Source organism: Arachis hypogaea, chromosome 18 (assembly GCF_003086295.3).
Source record: "Arachis hypogaea cultivar Tifrunner chromosome 18, arahy.Tifrunner.gnm2.J5K5, whole genome shotgun sequence".
In the NCBI taxonomy this organism is placed as follows: Eukaryota; Viridiplantae; Streptophyta; class Magnoliopsida; order Fabales; family Fabaceae; genus Arachis; species Arachis hypogaea.
This window is the reverse complement of record NC_092053.1, coordinates 127224772-127246837: the sequence shown is the minus strand read 5'-3', so window position 1 is coordinate 127246837 and position 22066 is coordinate 127224772. Positions and strand designations below refer to the sequence as shown.

Sequence of the window (22066 nt, the reverse complement as noted above, 5' to 3'; positions counted from 1 at the left end):
ACATTTTAAACATACAATTCTTATAATATGATTACATCAAGTTAACAGAATATAATTTTATCATAACCTCATATCTGTTGTCCTATTTTGTTCCTTAATAAATTTGTAACATTCTAATATTTATTATTAAACAACTTCATAATCAAGTTGTTTTCTGTATTGATGCAAAAATTTATTAAAATTAATTCCTACGTTGTGCCACTAAAACTTGAAAGATCACTAGTAATTAGTACAAATCACGTGTCAATAAGATAAAGCTAAATATGACAATGTCAATTGAATATAAATTATATAAGAATCCGATAATTTGATTTAAATGTATTTTTACTTTTATTATATTCGATAAATAAATTTTATATTTAAAATATAAAATAATTATATATTTATAATAAAATTTTATAAATAATATAATTAAACTTGATTTGAATTTATAATTAATTAAGCTTCATAAAATAAAAGTACAAAATCAATAAGTCCTATTGTCCTAAACCCTATAAATATAAAACACAGTAGATATTGATTTTGATATTATAAAAAATTTAATTATATATATAGTGGTAAATGTTTTAATTAATTCTTAAATTGATATAATTGGAAGCCCTTAGTGCACCTGAACCGGGTCAAACAGGGTACATGTGCTTAATTAAATTGAGACTTAGATTTTTATAATGTCAGCTTTTTTAAAGGAGTAATATTATATTGTTAATAAACATTATTATTTTTTATTAATATTTTATTAGTAATAATATATACTTATATTTATAAATATTTTATACACAAAAAATATATAATTTATATTTATATTTTTTAAAATTTATACATATAAATTAATAAAATTTATTTATTAAAAATAATTTAATATTTATGCTAACCAAATAATAAACAAAAATACTAAAAATGAGTTTCTCTTTTCAAAATATATAAACCCATTTCACACAAATACATAAACCGAACCCCTCTTACTTCCATCATTATCTTAATTTCTTATGTAAGGCAAGTGGTCCACACTTTTAAGTATAAGCCATGTTCCTACCCTCCCTTTTTGACTCAAATCCTTCTCTTTCTTCCAATTTTTTTGCATATATAATTCCATTTGTAGAATAATCAACTTATTGGTAATATCAATTAGCAGAAATGGAGGACGATGAACGGCAACAACAACGAGAACAAGAAGAAGAAATGTCAACTGAGAATGGAACAACATCAAAAGGAAGTGAGAAATCTAATACTACTCATAATCATCATCATCATCATAATCATCCTTTAGCACAAGCTGCAGGATCTTGCTCTTTTCCTGGATTCTTTGGAAAGCATAGGATGCAAGCTGCAATATCCCACCTTAATAACCAAATCATTATCATTCAGGTCAACATCTTCTTCTTCTTCTTCTCCTCTTAATTTTGTGGTCAATTATTTCCTTTTTGTTATACAACTGTAATCAGTCTATTGTTATTATTATCATGTAGGAAGAATTGGAAGAGCTTGAAACAATAGGTGAATCCTCCACCGTGTGTGAAAAGTAAGCAAAAAAAAAAAAAAACACACAATCATTCTTTCTCCTTTGATTTTGTTATATATCCACTCCACATTTTTTTATACCAAACTAACATATATTTCTTTATAAGTAGATGGAGTATGAGATGTAGAAATTATACTAGTTGAATTCCACACGATATCTAATAATTAAGAAAAATGAGTCAACTCAGTAAATACTTTCTAACAAAAATAATACTAATAATTAGGTATTTTTCTTATTTCAATGGTTTCTAATTACCTAAATTAATATCTTTTTGTGGTTGTGCAGTGTCATTTCAAGCATTGAATCCATTCCTGATCCACTCCTTCCAATGTAAGTGATCATCTTGATCCTAGCAACATTAAATCTAAATGAACCACGTTGCTTAATATCTATTACAACCATGTTAGGTGTATATTAAAGTCAGCAATTAAAATTAATTAATATAGAATACATGTTGTAATACAAAATACATATTAAAAATCGAAAATATTTGGTAACTAAAGAAAATTAGCCAAAAATAGTTATAACTTGTCTTATTTAGCATTTATTAATTGTTGCGACAATTAATGAATCAAGTTCTGACTGTTTCTTACTTTCTTTTGTCTCCCTAGCATTACAGTTAAAAATAAGTTAAACAACATACGTATTTATACACAAATATATAGTGACTAATTTTGGTGTACAAAAATCTTAAATGTGAATATGATGAAATTAATGAAACATATATGTTAGCAGGACTAAAGGGCCAGTAGATGCTACCTGGGATCGATGGTTCGGAGGAGGCACCAACAATTCCAGAAGTCACAAACGTTGGATTTAGAACTCTGACGATAGCATAATAATTCAGCATCTGGAAGATTGAAAAATAAAAAGGCGATTCAAGTGTACTATAGTGTTGATGAATGTGGTCGTAAAAGTTAGATCTTAATGCGGTTGATGTACCAAAAAGATTGATAATGATGTAACTAAATCAATCTTTCTTTCTTTCTCTTTGAATTATTCATTTTATCCTTTCATCTTTCTTGTTATCACTGTAATATACTACTATGTAATATTTATACAACAGCTCATGGCTATGCCACGCTGGAAAGTCAGTTATGCCAGGCTGGCAAGTTAGTTACAATTAGTTTCTCATCCTCTCAACTGCTCTCTCCAAGGAGCATTGTAAGTTTGTAACTGTTTTTCCTCACATTGTTCAAATCAGAACTTGTTTTTTCCTCACATTGTTCAAATCAGAACTTGTCTAATTGAGTTCGACTTCTTTGATCTCAACTTGCTTCGTATCCTCTCCTCTTGATTTTCTACATTTTTGCAAGTTCATAGTGGTTGCAATGGTGGCACCAAACTCCGGTGTGAATCGTCCTGGCGAGAATCCAGATTTGGTGCTCGATTTCCTCTGTTGACGGAAACAAGCCGCTCTATGCACATTGCCCTACACTGCAAGTCATTCTTGAGCCGCTGTATCGCTACCATTTGAGGTGTGCGTGGGAGAGCGTCAAGATGATGAAAATAATTTGATGTTACAATAATGAGTTATAATATACAGAGATATGCAATATGTTTTTATCCTGCACTCATCAATACTTGCATTTCTAAATATTCATAATTTATGATTTGTTTAAAAATTTAAACAATCTTAATTGCTATAAATGTATACACAAAATACCAAATAAAAAGTCGCAACAAAGAAATTATAGTCAAGTACTTCAGACAACAACCTCATCAATGTTAAACAAAACCTGAGGGAATGCCTAATGCACATTCAGAAATAAGATTTTGCTTTCATAATTTCTTTCAGGTACAATCCAATCCAAGCTTTAAACTGGAGCACTGTCAGAATATAATATTACAAAAGGAAAAAGAAAAAGAATCACCGAAATGCCAAAACTGCCGTAATTCACAAGCAATACGTGTATGTATCATAATCACAAGATGTATCAAAGTATATCAGCACTTCTCCTGTTACAAGCACCAACCAAAGAAACCATTTGCAACCATGCTCTCTGTATATGCATCAACCCCTACCCTGAACAAGTAGCAAGATATATCATCCAAACCGCAAAAACAACACCACAACAATGCCCTTTTAATCAGCTTTATCTTCCGAACTCGTCCTTTCTGATACTTCCTCAATCTCAGGGCTAGCATTAACGGGGCTATTGCTTGTGATTGTGCTCTCAGTTGCAGAAGCACTAACATCTACGGGGTTATTGCTTGTGAGTAGCATGCTCTCAGCTGCAGAACCGCTAGCATATTTTACTGCCTCACTTTCATAAGCTTTCGGAGACCCCATTCTTGGGGATGCCCGGGAGATATTGCCATCTAATTGCTTTGGTTGATTGAGGGCATGACAGTGGGGGCAATAGTATGTTACATATGGGAAATCCTCCTTCCGAGCTAGACCTGAAAGGACATAAGTATATAAGAACATGCAGTTCTTGTGCCACTTTACTCATATAAGATTATTGAACGAAACAAAAAAGTAGCACTGCTACAATCATCTCTATTATGCTATGAATGCAAAAGCACAAAAGGGTATAATGTCCCATCCAAGTTCCAATCTACTAACCATTATGCATATGGCAGTTGCCACATATGAGAGCATAAGACTGGGTAGGATCCTCGCCCACAAGCAACGCTGCAATTTTAGCAAGCCATCCTCCATCTTGTGAGGTTGAACTTTGTGGTTGGTGATGCTCAACAACAAGCTGATTATACTCAGAAGTCTGAGTTTGATCAAGTCCCCCGGATCCTCCAACTAAATGTTGTTGATCAGGATTAAATGGAGTAGTTGCCCCTGAACTAGAGGATCTAGCGTGAGGTTGTTTTCGATTTCGAAGTCCATTTGACTGTACAAGTTCAACATCATTGCTCCTCCCCATTGTAGCAGTGGGATTTAATTCATCTCCCATATACACCCTCAAACCTGATTCTGCACCCAACTTAGATGCCAAAACAGTTGCCGCAGCTGCTTTTGCGGCTGGATCTGGGTCATATCTCTGCAAACCACAATTATGATATACAATGTAATAAACATGATATTGAATAACCATTGTAACAAGCCTTGCTACAAACAATCACCTGAATGAGCTGTTGTGTAGTGTAATAATTTGTCTTTTCCTTCAGCTCATCAATTTTTGCTTGCCTTTCTTCTCTAAGCCTTACAAGAATTTTCTCGTCCCTGCGATCACCTATTAAAAAAGCACAAATAATTATTGGATCTGATTTACCTGGGGCATATTCAAATTCTGAAAATAGGTTATCAGTGCATAAATAATAAATTAGAATCCAATTTTAAAACCGTTAATTATTAAAACTGCTCCTTTTAAAGCATTATGGTAATGAATTTTTTCAATAAACTGTTAATATCAGATGCTGCTCCTTCAATCATTCTCCCCCAAACTTAAGCTTCATTGGAGAGCATAGAAGATTATACTGAGCTATCAATTTGACAGCGAAGATTTTTTTTTAAAAAAAATAAGAGTAATTACCCAAATTAATCCCTGAAGTTTTTAAAATAGACACTTTAGTCCTCCAAAATTCAAAATACACAAAACAGTCCCCAATATTTATCTCCGTTAGACAATACACCCCCTCCAATTTGATCTGAAGAGTAAAGTACAACATAGTCCCCGAAGAGTTTAAAAATCTCAAAACAGTTTCGAAAAATTTAAAAATTCCAAAACAGTCATTTTGATTATGGATAAAATTAGAGGATTGTATTGTTTAACGGAGGTAAAAGTTAGGGACTATTTTGTGTATTTTGAAACCTGAGGGACTAAAGTCTTCAATATTAAAAACCTCCGGGACTGATTTGGGTAATCACTCAAAAAATAATAATAAATAAATGAAAGCATTCATTGAAGAACGAACTAAAGAAAAGAGTATGCCACTGGCCCTAACAACTATTTAAGTACTTTGATGATTTGATCAATGAATTTAGTCAGCAATGCAGAGAAACTCAATTTTGAAGCTTTCTGATTCTAACTTTCAGATAAATGGCACAAATTCTGATGAAAATGAGAGATTTAGAACTCTTTCCATATATACTCTATCTTGAATAAGACCACTGGAAGACATTGAATTTGAATATCACAACACAAAACTAAAGATTCTATTGACTGCCAACTAAGCAACACTGATGTAAACTAAATCAAAGTAGAACACACCCTATTCATCTGAAGTTTTGCTTGTTATTTTGTTAAGATATGTACATGTGTGCACGTCACACATACTAGCTTCTGCAAGATGTGTATGTTAAAAAAAAAAATATTATGACACTTACAAATCCTCACAAAGCTAACAAAGGTTGAATATGCTGCAGATGCTAATACAGGCAAAAGAAACATTGGCGAAACCCGGACTGCCCTCATCTTCCAATTCATATCCACAGATCTTGTTGTCATGATAGCATAAACTACAGCAATGACCTGAAAGTTCAAACCATTTTAAGCAAAATTATTGTATCTTTTGTTTCCAATACAAGGGGAAAATAAGGTTACTGTTTAAGACCATGAAAGCAACTTATTTACATATGTTAACCAAATACACACTTTATTAGCTGTTTAAAAAAAAAAGCTAATAATAATAATAATAATTTATAAGTAAAACAAACTAATAAATTGAATTGAACAACCACTGTAACTGATTATTATTGGGTTCCTAATATGTAAATAAGTTGCTATGCAGTTCTTATGGTCATAAAAAAGTGCAACTTTCACTAACACAGATCGAAGTATGCCAGCAATGCAGTTCAACATTTTGACTCCATGAAATATTCACATATGCTGAGGGAAAAAAGAATGCTTCTCCAGAAGCCACTCAAACTATCATCTTAAATGCACAAATTATGATAATCTGAAATACACATTAATCTTTAGATTTTAGAACGCTATCTAGTAATGCATGGAAAACTGACAAGAAACACTGGCTGGAAGTGTGATAAACTGTCATATAGCAGATATCCATACCTCTAATATAACAGAAAATACAATTACATTCCAAGATATCTGCCTCCAGGATCGTGACCTCCTTTTCATTCTAGAAAGAACTGCAGCCTCTTCTTTAGATATGTATTGGAGCCTCTTCTCAAAATCATCCCCATGTAACCTAAATAGTCCATTCCAAATTCCGGAAAGGAACCCTCTGCGCTTCTGTCTCACATTTTTGGTGGCAGTAGTACTTGGCTCTTTCTTTTCATCTTCCCCAACTGCTTTATCATCAGCCATCCCTTTTTATTTCCTGTAAAAACAAACATTTTTCATAATAATGTAGCAGAACATCTAGATTGCTGCAAGTAAAAAATTTTATATGAGAAAAGATGAAGTAGCAACGCATTCAAATCAGAATTATGATGTTCGTTTGTGCCCGTGTGTATATTCAATTCGGACTTTCACTATTAACACGCTAAACTTAGATAGCTACAAGTGAACCTTTTATAAGGGGATATGTAATTCAAATTATCATCCCTCAAAAGCTGCGTTTTAAGCAGTTTCCACTCCCTCGCATAGCTTTAATTATGCTAAGCCGGAACAATTTGGATAGTAACCCATTCAATCTGAATCTTCTTTTCCTCCATTTAATTGAATAATCAGGGACAAAATAAGTGAATCCAATTCGGCTCAACTATGGTATTCACTACTACTTATATTGCTGCAAGTGAACAATTTCTACGATCATCACAAAATGAATAAATACACAAGAAAAAGAGCAATTTCTTTGAGAAATATCAAATGCAGGTAAGCAAAATCCAAAAAGATACATTTGAACTAATTCCCACTCCTTTACAATGCCTCGATTGCGTTCATTTCATATTATAACACTCAATTCCAATTTTTCATTCATTTTTTTGTTCTTTTTGTCTTTTTTCTTCTCCCATTAATGAATTCAATAATAAGAAGGCGATGGGAGATGGCCGTGAATTGGGAATACAAAAGATCGTATCAACAACGGAAGAACGCCAATCTGAGAAGGTTCTAGAAATTTTACCTTGTATTCTTGTTTCGCTTGGGATCTAACGCGATGCGATGAAGCAAGGTGATTCGATGATGATATTGGAAGCAATGATCAAGATTCAGAAGATGATGATAGCATTCAGGAATTTCGCTTCTCGGGGTTTCTACTTTTCACAGACACACACAGACACGTAAACACGCACGCACGTTCAGGCTGCCTTTTTGAGACTTCATCTCACCCTCTCTCAAAGCTCCTGTAATGCCTTGTTTGGGTGAGGTTTTTTTTTTTTTTTTTTTTTTTTTAATTTGAATTAATTTTTTTTAAAGATTTAAAAAATAATTTATATTTAAATATTTTATATAAAAAAATTATTTAATAATTATATTTAAATATAATAATATAAAAATAAATTTTTTTATTTATTATGTAAAAAATTTTTTTTAAGATTTAAAAAAAAGATATAAATTGTATTTTTTTAAATAATTTTTTTATTACTTTAGTATTTTTATTTTTACTGAAAATTTATTAAACATGCTAAAAAAATTATCGATTAATAGCGCCAATCAAACACTTAATTCATTTGCAAGGCAATAATATAACTAATGATTTTTATAAGTTGTAGCACTCTACCACACTCAACTTTACGTTTAAGTCGTAAAACAGAAGTGATGTAGTATTACGGCCTCTAAAATAAAAAGTGTACATGTAATAGCAGAAGAATATAATAAACTAGGAGTCTTGAAAAACAGATAAAATAAAAATTGCGAATTAAAGCGCAATGTTCAGAAAACGATTTAACTTGCGTGCTAAGAAAACTATAATTATCAGGCATAAGATAACAAAAGTAGGAATAAAGGATCAAAGATACAAAATAACAAGCTCCTAACTCAGCCCGCAAAGGCAAGACTGACCAGAGAATATATACACATATATATACATATCCAAAACCCAAATTTACACAAACAAAATCCTGTCTCTCCATAAGCCTCTAAGAGGATCGAAAGGAACAAATCATGCGGAGAGAATACTAGGTACACATATATATATGACTATATAATCCAAAAAGGGACCCGATAACCACTTCACTTCAGGAGCTCAGACGTCTAAGGAGGTGCCTCTCGACCTGCATCTGAAAAACAACAACATAGTATGGGGTGAGAACCAAAAGTTCTCAGCATGGTAAAGGTGCCACGCATATAAGATATAAGGTCCTGGGAATGCCATAGGCAATCCTAGAACGCCGACACTCAGATTATAAAGCTTAAAGTATTATACATAAACCATAAAATGGTGGTTTTCTAAGAGTATCTAGGCCTAACTTAGCTTAATCTTAAATCTAAGTCCCACTGCCTTTTCTCCAAACCTCCATCTCCGTCAACAAATCATAGACAAATAAGCAGATAAAAGCAATCACAAGAAAGTTACAAGTCCTGCAAGTAACAAATATACAATTAACATAAAAGTACACTTAGGCACACACATTTAAAGCACAAACAAGTAATTCAAGTAATATGCACATGATGCATGCCTATCCTATGGTTGATGAGTCTCATCTGTCGGTTATCAAGCGAACCCGACAAGTCCGGTTTGCTAAACCTTTGGACTGTCCCCCGACGCGAATCCCCATATATATATATATATATATATATATATATATATATATATATATATATATATATATATATCAAATCGCTCAGTGAGGGTACCATTCCTGGGATTTTTAAGTGTCCGGTCACCCTTACGTCGTAGGGTCAACAGAGTATCGAGTTTTCAACCTGGTACACGTGGTGGCAAGCCACGGTACTTTATCCAGGGAATCTCGTATCTCAGATCATTTGATTATTCAAGCCAAGTATCATACATGATCATTCATTTGATTATTCAAGACAAGTATCATACATGATCATCCATAACATTTCATAATCAATTCATCACTTTTCAGCTTTACTTCACCTCCAAGTTATCCACATTTCCTATCTTCATCTGATTATCAAGTTTAATACTATTATTTATGACTAAAGGAATGAAAATAGGGGTTTAGAAGTTTGAAATAGGGTTTAAAATTCAGAAAACCATGTTTGCTGAAACAGGGGTCACGCGTGCGCGTGGGAGTGTGAAAAGGCAGCTCGCGCGTGCATCCCCTTATCCTACGTACGCATAGGTGATCACTTCATGTCACGCGTACGCATAGGATCACTGGCGTACGCACAGTCAAAAATTCCATGCAACGCATACGTGTGGGCCACGCGTACGCGTGGACGTACGTTTTTCTAAAAAAAAAAAAAAGCTGATCAACCAGAAAGTTGCATAATTTTACATATTTCACACCAAAACTTCCAACGTGCATAACTTAATCGTTTTAAATCGTTTTTCTTTCGTTCTTTAAACGGCATAAACTTCACGAACCCAATTCTTATTTAAAACCAGTTGAAATCAATTTGGGATTCCGAAAGCCAAGTTATAGCTCGCCGAAGTTCGACCCAAAACCAAAATTTTGCAACCTTTCTAAACCTCTTTCTCATTCAAAACAAATCTCATGCTATTGATCACCAAACCTACACGTGCTAACACAATATGTCCTTCTTCATCAACACAACAACCACTATAAAAGTCATACCTCATACGAACAATAATTACACATACACATGCCAAATCCTACAACCAAAACCATAACTCACAAATCCTAAGCCTATATACTTATATTCTCAAATAAAAAATTAACAATTTGCCAAACCATCAACTAATCAACAGCACCATACCAATACTTTCTTAACAACAAGATGCTAAACAACAATATACACATACATTCCAGCCTATCCTATGGTCATCTAGCCTAAGTTTTCACAGAACATTATATATTAAATGCAAGAAACCTAAACTATACCTTGTCCGATTTTCTGCATATTGTCCAAGGCAACTTACTAAAATAAACACAGCCCCCAAAAGTTCAATAAAACAGCTTCCTCCAAGTTCCGATATCCACAATTTCAAGCTCCAATTATTTATTCACAACCTAATACACATTCATAACACATATACATCCAATTTAATACCCGAAGCACAAATTCAGAATATTTAGATAGAATTATAATATCCTCACCTTACCCAAGTTTCATATAAGCAAGAGTGAACGTTTTTCTCAAGTTAATTGGATCCTAAAACATCAAAAATAAGGAAATTCAACACCTCCACATAACTTTTTCGAAAATTGGGAAGAAGAGGCTGAGAGTGAATAAGCGAATTACCTATGAAATTGTTCTGGTAGAATCGTAGAGCTCAACACGGTGGTCGTGTGGCCGCAAACGGCGCGGCAATCGTAGCTCGGACGGAGGAGTTACGGTGATTTGAATTACCGTAAGGGTTAGGAAATTTCTTTTCTCCTTCTCCCCAGCTTATTGCCTTCAGTGCATTCTGAAGTGAGGAGGAAGAAGAGCCCTTGTTTCATTTAAGTGTTGGGCCGGCTGGTCCCACGGGCCCGGTTCAATCGGTCCGGCCTGTTCGGTCCAATATTGGGCCGAATTTCTTGAAATTAGTGTCAAAATTCTCGTTTTGACGAGCTCTATCCAAATTTAATATAATATTCGTATTTCTAATTTTCCTTTTCAAAAATTAATTTATTGACTAACTATTTACTAATTTAACTGGGTTTACATCCTACCCACCTAACAAAGAATTTTGTCCTCAAAATTCAAATTTAGTTACCTGAAAAGAGACGTAGGTAGTCTTTCCGCATATCTGATTCAAGTTCCCAAGTATGTTCCTCAATACCAGCTCGACTCCAAGCTACTTTTACCAGTGATACTTCCTTCCCGTGCAATCGTCGCTAGTGTCATCAATTCTCACCGAGATTACTGGAAGTGCTAGATCTTCTCTCACTTGAATCGGTTCCAGTTCAAGAACATGACTTGCGTCAGGAGTATATTTCCGAAGCTGTGACACATGAAACACATCGTGCAAGTTCGGAAGATATGGCGGTAAAGTGATCTTATAAGCCATCGGCCCAATTCTTTTCAGGATTTCAAACGGTCCAATATAACGGGGATTTAGTTTCTTAGTCTTAATAGCTCTTCCCACTCCAGTAGTTGGTGTAACCTTCAGAAAGACATGCTCTTCTTCTTCACACTCCAAAGGCTTTCGCCTTTGGCTTTCGCTTTTGGTCAGCATAGCTCTTCTAACGGCTTTGGGCTATAAGCATTCGGCTATGAATATTCTTTATCTGCTCAGTGGTCTTAGTTATCATCTCAAGCCCTAAGGTAGCGTTTGTTTTGAGGTACTGAGACAGAGACTGAGAGACTGAGATTCAGTATCGTGTTTGTTAGTTCAGAGACTGGTACTAAAATTTCTGTCTCTGTCTCTAAAATTTCAGTATTTCAGTACCTCCAAAAAGTAGGGACACAGGGGACTGAAATTTTTAGAGATGGAGACTGAAACTTTAATAACATTTTTTACCTAAAATACTTTCATTTCAATTAATTAATTCCAATTTTACCCTTTGTGCAAATTAAATTAGAGTTTTATTCTTGTTTCAATTCCTGTCTCCCATTTTGCACCAAACAGAATACTGAAATTTATTTCAATACCTGTCTCTTAGTCTCTGTCTCTCAGTCTCAGTCTTTCCGTCTCTGTCTCTCCACCAAATGCTACCTAACAAACTTCTTTCTCCAGCTTCATACCAACATAGCGGAGATTGACATTTCTTGCCGTATAAAGCCTCATATGGAGCCATTCCGATGCTCGCATGGTAGCTGTTATTATAAGCAAACTCCACTAGTGGCATATACCGATCCCAGCTCACCGGCTGGTCCAAGACACAAGCCCTTAGCATATCCTCCAAGGTCTGGATAGTTCTCTCTGATTGACCATTTGTCTGAGGGTGATATGCAGTACTTAAACTTAACTGAGTCCCAAATTTACACTGAAAGGCTCCCCAGAACCTTGATGTAAAATGAGAATCTCTGTCAGATATAATGGTAGAAGGCACGTCGTGCAATCTGACAATCTCTTTGATATACATTCGAGCCAATTCTTCCATTGTGCAACTTATCCGGATGGGGAGAAAGTGAGCTAATTTTGTTAGTCGGTCCACAACCACCCAAATAGCGTCACAACCACTCCGAAACCTAGGTAAACCCGTCACAAAATCCATTGTAATACTTTCCCATTTCCATTATGAAATCTCTAAAGGTTGAAGGGTTCCTGATGGTCTCTGATGCTCAATTTTAACCTTCTGACACGTTAAACATTTAGATACATGCATCGCCACATTATTCCTCATCCCTGGCCACCAGAACATTGCTTTAAGATCTTGGTACATTTTGGTGCTTCCTGGATGGATTGAAAACCCGCTCTTATGAGCTTCCTTCAAGATACTTTGTCGCAAGTCTCTGACGTCTGGCACAATAATTCGGTTCTTGAACCTCCATAAACCATCCTTATCTTTTGACACTTTCAACTGTTTTCCTTGCTCAATTGCCGGCAATAATTTACATAATGCTTTACCATCTTGATGAGCCTTCAGAAGTTCTTATTTAAAATCACTTGAAATTCACAACTGACTCAAACATTGAATTCCGGATTCTTCCTTAACTCCCAGTTTCAAAACTTGAAATGCCTTTAATAACTCTTCTTCCCGTAGCATCATCCAAGCTGCATATAAAGACTTCCGACTTAGGGCATCCACCACAACGTTCGCTTTTCCAGGATGATAATTCAATTCAAAATCATAATCTTTCAGAAGCTCCATCCACCTCCTCTGACGCATATTCAACTCTTTCTGCTCAAATAGATACTTCAAACTCTTATGGTCTGAGAAGACGTGAAACTTAATGCCATAGAGATAATGCCTCCAGATTTTCAGAGCAAACACAACGGCAGCAAGTTCTAAATCGTGAGTCGGATAGTTCATCTCATGCGGTCTTAATTGTCATGAGGCGTATGCTACAACATTTCGGTGCTGTATTAGGACGCATCCCAAACCTTTTAATGATGCATCACAGTACACTTCAAACGGTTCACTTGGCTCAGGCAATACCAACATGGGTGCAGTAGTCAACCTTTGCTTTAATGCTTGAAAACTCTCCCCGCACTCCGAAGTCTAGACAAAAGGCATATCTTTCCTAGTCAACTTAGTTAAAGGTAAGGCGAGCTGTGAAAATCCCTTAATGAATCTTCGATAATACCCCACCAAACCTAGGAAACTCCTGATCTCTGTTACTGAAGTTGGTCGCTCCCAATTCATTGCTACTTCTACCTTAGTAGGATCCACAGCTATTCCTTGCTTGCTCACTATGTGACCGAGAAACTTCACCTCACTCTTCCAGAATTCGCATTTAGATAACTTAGCATATAACTTCCTATCTTTTAGAATTTGCAGCATAGTTCGCAAGTGATCAGCATGCTCCTCTTCAGTGTTAGAGTAAACAAGAATATCATCAATAAAGACAATAACAAACTTGTCCAGTTACGACCGGAAATCCTATTCATATAATCCATGAATACTGCCGGAGCATTAGTTAACCCGAAAGACATCACCGTATACTCATAATGACCATAACGTGTCCTAAAAGCAGTTTTGGGAATATCTTCGCCTCTAACCCTTATCTGATGATACTCGGATTGCAAATCAATCTTAGAGAACACATCGGCACCCTGTAACTAATCCATTAGGTTTTTGATTCTAGGTAATGGATATTTATTCTTCACAGTAATCTTATTCAGTTGCCGGTAGTCGATACACAAGCGCATACTCCTGTCCTTCTTCTTTACCAGTAACACTGGCGCTCCCCACGGAGAAACACTTGGTTGAATAAAATGCTTACCCAATAGATCTTTCAGCTGAGCTTTCAGTTCAGCCATTTCTAAAGGTGACATCCTGTAAGGAGTAATCGAAATCGGACCGGCTCCAGGCACCAACTCAATTGCGAATTCAACCTCCCGGTTAGGTGGAAATTCATTAATATCATCCGGAAATATGTCTGGAAATTCACATACAACCGGAATCTGCTCTAAACTCTGATCATCACCTGATACTCCAGCAGTTAATAACATAATACCCTGACATTCAGTTCCAGAATAATTTACTATCATGGAGTTCAAATAGTAATTATTCACCACAACCGACGCTTCCGACCCTTCTGGCATAAACTGTACTGACTTATCAGAACAATCAAGCAAAACATAATTCTTGGATAACCAATTCAATCCCAAGATGATATCAAGACCAGTCATCGGCAAACAAATCAAATCATGCACAAATTCACGTTGTTGTACTCGAAATGGAACATGTGGACATCCTAATCTAGTCACCTTAGCTTCATGAGTAGCATAATACACTTTCAAATCATAACCTAAAACCACCATTCTCAATCCTAGTTCATTAGCCTTTTCAAATGCAATAAATGAATGTGTTGCTCCTGAATCAAATAAAGCATTTAATATTTTACCAGCCATTTCACAGTTACTTCTAATCAGTGTCTCAGATCCCTCAGCACCTGCTGCAGAAGTGGTGTACACTCTCCCTGGCTGTTGTACCCTACCAGTCTCATACTTTTTCTTCTCCAGACAATTACTGGCCAAGTGCCCAGATTGTCCACAAAAATAGCATATCCCAAGTCCTGATCTGCACGAAACTCCAAGATGATACTTCCCGCACCTCTGACAGCTCAAATCCTGCTGTGGTTGCTTTCCAAACCTTCTTCCCTGATTAACATTAGTATTCGGCCTTCTGTAATTGCCCTGGCCTTGATTCTGTTGCAAAACAAAGCCTCCACGCTTGAAATTCCTACCTCTCGGAGCAAAGTTTCTCCCTGAAGTCCTTTGAAAAGGCACCATCAAACTTCCTTTCTCTGATGTCGCCTTTCTCACACATTCCTCAGCCACCCTACTCTTATTCACTAATTCAGAGAACATGCTGATCTCCATTGGGGAAACGAAGCTCAGAATATCGCTCCGAAGACCTCCCTCATATTTAATATATTTTCACTCAGTAAAATCTTCAGGCGCACCTTGACAGATACGAGAAAAGCGAAATAACTCCTCAAACCTGCTAGTATACTCAGTAACAGTCATTTGGCCTTGTTTTAATTGCATCAAATCAAGTTCCTTGGCGTTTTTGACTGAATTGGGAAAGTATTTCCTATAGAACTCTGTTCGAAAGACCTCCCAAGGAATCATAGCGCCATCTGGCTGCAGGATACGTCGTGTTCCCTGCCACCAATACTGAGCCTCACCTTGCAGCTGATAAGTTTCAAACTCAACCCATTGCTCTTCAGGAACTTGTTGAGCCTGCAGTGCCCGTTCCATAGCCTAAATCCAATTGTCTGCATCAGTGGGATTTGAGGTTCCTCTGAAGGTCGGAGGGTGAACTTTCAAAAATGTTGCAAGTGTCATATGGCCTTCTTCATCATTACTGCTCCCGTGATTACCCTGGTTTATCTGATTACTCAGTGCCTCGGCTGTCGCCTGCATAGCTGCAGCCATATTTCCTAGGGCAGCCATAAAGTCTGTTGGGTCATTCCCTGCCAGGGCAAGATTAACAGTCCCTATTCTACCTCTACCTCGCCCGCGACCGCGTCTGCGAGTCGATATCTGGTCCCTATACACACCAAACAAGTGATATTAAGTTGATCAGTCTCAATATCGCAGGTCTAATGCTTTAAGTTTCAAATGCATGCTCACAAACGTTTATGCCATGTATATCAGTCAGATATCCTAATAGCACATAGACACATATACAGAGAATGCACAGAAGCATAATCAGTCCGTCTTTCAGACTCTATAGAAACGAACTGCTCTGATACCATAATGTAACACCCAACCACACTCAACTTTAGGGGTGTAATCGGTTCGGTTTGGTTCGGTTTTGGACCGAAAACCAACCGAACCGACCTGATCGGTTTTACAATGATACCAACCATTCGGTTGGCTGCTGTTTGAACAACCGAACCAAACCGAACCGAACCAACAGCGGTTTGGTTCGGTCGGTTTTTTTGGTTTTTTTACACCTAATAATAAGAATTTAAATTACTATCAAATGAAGTTTAAAACCTTCAATAAACTAGAGTAACAAGAGTATATCACATCCAAATTCATACAAATTCAACTTAATTAAACATAAAACAAAGATAATTAAAAATGTCTAGCAAAACAACAAAAATAAACACACTTTAAACCGAAACAGTCACTTTAAAACAAATAAAAACCAAACAGCCACCATGCTTAATCTGAATCCACTCTTCTCCGGTTAGTGCAATTTCTACAAAAATAAAACAAAAAAATTAATATAGATTATAAACATAATATAGATTATAAATTATAAACGTAAACCATGAATTAGATAAACAATTTGGATTTATATACTCCAATTAGAAATGATATTTTATACTTCTACACAGGATCCACATGGATAATTAGTTTGGAAAATCCCTATAGAGAAATTAGGATAGAGTCTAACATAAGTAAAATGATAATATCCAAGTAGCAAGGTTCATTTCATTATTCATTTTAGTTTCTTTAGACACTGGAGAATAACTTGATCTTGTTCAGTGCTCTGTTTTCACTTTTCACTAACAACCTATCTAATATGATAATCTCAAATGTAGGAACAAACACGAAAATTAGCATGACGAGAACATCAAACAAAACAAGTTTACTTATAAACACAATAACTACAAATTATTAGTCTTAACTCTTAACGAGAAAACCAGCCTAAAAATCAAATGGATACATGAAAAAGGTTGACAAGTAGCATGAAAAATTGGAAGATAACAAGTACAAATGAAACGACTTGGACCATGTGGACAAGCAAAAGAATAGGTCATAGTGAACCTCAAAGCAGAAATACATGCAGGTATGCCTAGATTAAATCTCTGCTGCTTTTATGTTGTTTTGCGCCAGCAACATGATACTCTGAGTAATCTGTTATTGAAAGTTCTGATTGCTCTACAGGATAATTCACAAAAGCCACTTTCATCCAGTTTTAGAATAAGTTACAGAATAGACCTTTACTGATTTAGATGTGTCACACACGACATAAATATAAAGCATGAGGTAAGATCAATTCTAAAATATGTCTCATAATATAGTTTTATATAAAGAATAGGAGCAACAAATATGAACTCCTATAACCACTTAGCCATAATGTCAGCAAACAAATTAACCAAATAGTTAAAGCTGTTTAGTAGAAACTAAGAAAAATAGTTATCTTTTTATTGGAAAAACAGAGACCAGGGTTTGGTAAACAAAATAAAAAGCAAGAACAATAATTAAGCAGCAACAATAAAAATTCTGCAGAAAAAATTTCAATCAAACTCTTTTTTCTAATTAAGCACAAACTAGCAACAATAATCAGAGACAATAATTTTAATCAAACTTGTCTTCCTAATTAAGCACAAACCAGTAACAGCCCGCAGAGACAAAAATTAAAAATCAAACTCATCTTCTTAATTAAGAAGAGACCAGCAACAACAATCAGGGACACATTAAATTTGATATACTATGGCAATATAATGATTTGTGAATTTAACTAAAAATCAGATTCTAACCTCCGAAGAAGACATCTTTCAGGTGCATTTTGCAGGAGAGGGCTCGGCGACCAGAGTGCTCCTCGGCAACTGGAGTGCTACTCGGCGACTGGAGTGCTGCTCCGCTTAGGGTTTCTTGCCACGACTTAGGGTTTGTTCCGACGGCTTATGACTGGACGACGGCGTGGACTCAGGACTGCACGAAGACGCGAACTGGACCATGTTGCTGCTACACGACGGCGCTGCTCTTTGCTACGCCTGCGAGCCTGCGACGAAGATGAATGGACGACGCTCTCTGGCTCTCTACTCTCTCAGGCTCTCATTCTCTCAAGCAAGGCCGCATGGAGGAGGAAGAATGGAAGATGGAAGGGAGCTGTGGCTTGTGGGTGGGTGAGTGGGTGTCTCGTGTCTGTGTGAGGAGTGAGCAGTGAGCACTGAGGGTGAGTGGGAGAGGCTGACTGCCCTGCGCGAGTGAAAGGAAAAGAGAGTGAGGCTGTGAGGCTGTGAGGGTATTCAGAGTCTAGGGTTTTATTAAGGGTAAATCAGTAAAAAGAATTACTATGCAGCAGCTTCTTCGGTTTGGTTTGGTTCGGTTCGGTTTCCACTAAACCAACCGAAAACCAAACCGAACTGATCGGTTTAATTAAAAAAAAATCGATTTTTTCGGTTTTTCAATCGGTTGTTGTAATTTTCGATTCGGTTTTGCGGTATTTTTTGGTCCGGTTCGGTAATTTACACCCTTACTCAACTTTACGCTTAAGCCGTAAAACAGCAGTGATGTGATATTACGACCTCTAAAATAAAAATTGTACATGTAATAGCAGAAGAATATGATAAACTAGGAGCCTTGAAGAACAGATAAAATAAAAATCCCGAATTAAAGTGCAATGTTCAGAAAATGAGTTAACTTGTGTGCTAAGAAAACTATAACAGATAACAAAAGTAGGAATGGAGGGCCAAAGATACAAAATAACAAGCTCCTAACTCAGCCCGCGAAGTCAAGACTGGCCGGAGAATATATACACATATATATACATATCCAAACCCAAATTTACATAAACAAAATCTTGTCTCTCCATAAGCCTTTAAGAGGATCGAAAGGAACAAATCATGCAGAGAGAATACTAGGTACACACACATATATGACTATACAATCCAAAAAAGTAACCCGATAACCACTTCTCTTCAAGAGCTCAGACGCCTAAGGAGGTGCCTCTCGACCTGCATCTGAAAAACAACAACATAGTATGGGGTGAGAACCAAATGTTCTCAGCATGGTAAATGTGCCACACATATAAGATATAAGGTCCTGAAAATGCCAGAGGCAATCCTAAAACGCCGACACTCAGATTATAAAGCTTAAAGTATTATACAGAAACCATAAAAGGGTGGTTTTCTAAGAGTATCTAGGCCTAACTTAGCTTAATCTTAAATCTAAGTCCCACTGCCTTTCCTCCATACCTTGATCTCCGTCAACAAATCACAAACAAATAAGCAGTTAAAAGCAAGCACAAGAAAGTTACAAGTACTGCAAGTAACAATATACAATTAACATAAAAGTACACTTAGGCACACCCAGTTAAAGCACAAACAAGTAATTCAAGTAATATGCACATGATGCATGCCTGTCCTATGGCTGATGAGTCTCATCTGTCGGTTATCAAGCGAACCCGACAAGTCCGGTTTGCTAAACCTTTGGACTGTCCCCCGACGCACATCCCCATGAGTCTATGCATAGCTTTTTCTCATATATATATCAAATCGCTCAGTGGGGGTACCATTCCCGAGAATTTATAAGTGTCTGGTCACCCTTACGTCGTAGGGTCAACAGAGTATCGACTTTTCAACCTGGTACACGTGGTGGCAAGCCACAGTACTTTACCCAATAAATCTCGTATCTCAAATCATTTGATTATTCAAGCCAAGTATCATACATTATCTTCCGTAACATTTCATAATCAATTCATCACTTTTCAACATTACTTCACCTCCAAGTTATCCTCATTTTCTAACTTCATCTAATTATCAGGTTTAATACTATTATTTACGACTAAAGGAGTGAAAATAGAGGTTTAGAAGTTTGAAATAGGGTTTAAAACTCAGAAAAGCATGTTTGCTAAAACAGGGGCCACGCGTGCACGTGGCTCATGCGTACGCATAGGTGAACACTTCATGTCACGCGTTCGCGTGGGCCATGCGTACGCGTGGACATGCTTGCTGGGTCATTACGCGTACGCATAGGATTACTCACGTATGCACAGTCAAAAATTCTACGCGATGCGTACGCGTGGACGTACGTTTTTCCAAAAAAAAAAGCTGATCAACCAGAAAGCTGCATAATTTTACATGTTTCACACCAAAACTTCCGACGTGCATAACTTAATCGTTTTAAATCGTTTTTCTTCCATTCTTCGAACGACATAAACTTCACGAATCCAATTCTCATTTAACACCAGTTGAAATCAATTTGGAGTTCCGAAAGCCAAGTTATAGCTCACCGAAGTTCGGCCCAAAACCAAAATTTTGCAAACTTTCTAAACTTCTTTCTCATTCAAAACAAATCTCATGCTATTGATCACCAAACCTACACTTGCTAACACAATATGTCCTTCTTCATCAACACAACAACTACCATAAAAGTCATATGTCATACCAACAATAATTACACATACACATGCCAAATCCTACAACCAAAACCATAACTCACAAATCCTAAGCCTATATACTTATATCCTCAAATCAATAATTAACAATTTGACAAACCATCAACTAATCAACAGCACCAGACCAATACATTCTTAAGAACAAGATACTAAACAACAATATACACATACATTCCAACCTATCTTATGGTCATCTAGCCTAAGTTTTTACAGAACATTATATATTAAATGCAAGAAACATAAACCATACCTTAGCCGATTTTCCGCGTATTGTTCAAGGCAATTTACTAAAATAAACACAGCCCCAAAAGTTCAATAAAACAGCTTCCTCCAAGTTCTGATATCCACAATTTCAAGCTCCAATTATTTATTCACAACCTAATACACATTCATAACACATATACACCCAATTTAATATCTGAAGCACAAATTCAGAATATTTAGATAGAATTATAATATCCTCACCTTACCCAAGCTTCATATAAGCAAGAGTGAACGTTTTTCTCAAGCTAATTGGATCCTAAAACATAAAAAACAAGGAAATTCAACACCTCCACAGGATTTTTTCTAAAATTGGGGAAGAAGAGGCTGAGAGTGAATAAGAGAATTACTTTTGAAATTATTCTTGGAGAATCGTAGAGCTCGACGCGATGATCGCGTGGCCGCAAATGGTGTAGCAATCGGAGTTTAGACGGAGAAGTTACGGTGATTTGAATTACCGTAAGGGTTAGGAAGTTTCTTTTCTCCTTCTCCCCTGCTTATTGCCTTCAGCGCGTTCTGAAGTGAGGAGGAAGAAGAGTCATTGGCTCATTTAAGTGCTGGGCAGTTGGGCCTACGGTCCCGGTTCAATCGGTTTGACCCGTTCGATCTAATTTTGAGCTAAATTTTTTGAAATTAGTGTCAAAATTCTCGTTTTGACGAGTTCTATCTTAATTTAATATAACATTTGCATTTCTAATTTTTTTTTATTAAAATTAATTTATTGGCTAATTATTTACTAATTTAATGGAGTTTACATAAGTAGATAATTGAAAATTCTCAGGAAATTTGATAAGTTTGACCGAGTCATTTTTAAAATTATTAATTTTATATAAAAATAATTGTATATGAGTGTATGTAATATTTAATATTTTAAGTTAGTTCTTAAAAAAATTTTAATTGTAAATTTTGTTTTAAATACATTTTAATTATTAAATTATTTTTTTTATTTTATTAGATATATAATTTTTACGTTAAATTTGATAAAAATTTAGACAAATTAATTTTTGTCAATATTTAAAAAATCATAATAATTTTTATATAAATTCCTTTGTATAGATGAATAATCTGATGTAAAAATTAATTTGCCTAATAAAATAATAATTTACAGAGTAATTTTGTGATTGAAATTTATTAAAAATTAAAAAAAT

General features: G+C 35.7%; 3 protein-coding genes across 4 annotated transcripts; 1 reads left to right on the top strand and 2 right to left on the bottom strand.

Moving 5' to 3' along the window:
- The first annotated feature begins 949 nt into the window (after positions 1–949).
- LOC112769393 (guanine nucleotide-binding protein subunit gamma 1) lies at positions 950–2740 on the top strand. 2 transcript variants are annotated; one of them, XM_025813910.3, is made up of 4 exons: positions 950–1365; positions 1467–1519; positions 1805–1849; positions 2255–2740. In XM_025813910.3, exons 1-4 carry the CDS (start codon positions 1135–1137, stop codon positions 2337–2339), a joined length of 414 nt encoding a protein of 137 aa, XP_025669695.1. In that variant the 5' UTR covers positions 950–1134; the 3' UTR covers positions 2340–2740. The 2 variants fall into 2 exon arrangements, with proteins under 2 accessions (XP_025669695.1, XP_025669694.1); XM_025813909.3 differs by having other exon boundaries at positions 955–1365; positions 2252–2740.
- Positions 2741–3280: 540 nt separating this feature from the next.
- Positions 3281–7782, bottom strand: LOC112769392 (uncharacterized protein At2g24330). The gene is made up of 6 exons (XM_025813907.3): positions 7508–7782; positions 6490–6760; positions 5805–5949; positions 4601–4710; positions 4089–4518; positions 3281–3922 (listed from the first exon to the last, which is right to left on the bottom strand). The coding sequence occupies exons 2-6, from the start codon at positions 6745–6747 to the stop codon at positions 3606–3608; spliced, it is 1260 nt and encodes a 419-aa protein (XP_025669692.1). The 5' UTR covers positions 6748–6760; positions 7508–7782; the 3' UTR covers positions 3281–3605.
- Positions 7783–8349: 567 nt separating this feature from the next.
- On the bottom strand, positions 8350–21442 carry LOC112772118 (uncharacterized). Its single transcript, XM_072224412.1, has 6 exons — positions 21269–21442; positions 21123–21177; positions 20908–21035; positions 18016–19221; positions 14917–16727; positions 8350–8603 (listed from the first exon to the last, which is right to left on the bottom strand). Exons 5-6 carry the CDS (start codon positions 15392–15394, stop codon positions 8578–8580), a joined length of 504 nt encoding a protein of 167 aa, XP_072080513.1. The 5' UTR covers positions 15395–16727; positions 18016–19221; positions 20908–21035; positions 21123–21177; positions 21269–21442; the 3' UTR covers positions 8350–8577.
- Between the last annotated feature and the right edge of the window lie 624 nt (positions 21443–22066).

Bases quoted from the DNA above. Each gene is read 5' to 3' on its own strand.
- LOC112769393 (XM_025813909.3), top strand. From the start codon at position 1,135: ATGGAGGACGATGAACGGCAACAACAACGAGAACAAGAAGAAGAAATG. The intron at 1,520-1,804 runs GTAAGCAAAAAA...GTGGTTGTGCAG, and splicing joins TCCTCCACCGTGTGTGAAAA to TGTCATTTCAAGCATTGAAT. The intron at 1,850-2,251 runs GTAAGTGATCAT...CATATATGTTAG, and splicing joins CCTGATCCACTCCTTCCAAT to CAGGACTAAAGGGCCAGTAG.
- LOC112769392 (XM_025813907.3), bottom strand. From the start codon at position 6,747: ATGGCTGATGATAAAGCAGTTGGGGAAGATGAAAAGAAAGAGCCAAGT. The intron at 4,711-5,804 runs GTAAGTGTCATA...CTTTTTTAATAG, and splicing joins TGTTAGCTTTGTGAGGATTT to GTGATCGCAGGGACGAGAAA. The intron at 3,923-4,088 runs GTTAGTAGATTG...ATGTCCTTTCAG, and splicing joins CAACTGCCATATGCATAATG to GTCTAGCTCGGAAGGAGGAT.
- LOC112772118 (XM_072224412.1), bottom strand. From the start codon at position 15,394: ATGGAGATCAGCATGTTCTCTGAATTAGTGAATAAGAGTAGGGTGGCT. The intron at 8,604-14,916 runs GTAAAATATTAA...GTTGTTTTTCAG, and splicing joins AAGTAACTGTGAAATGGCTG to ATGCAGGTCGAGAGGCACCT.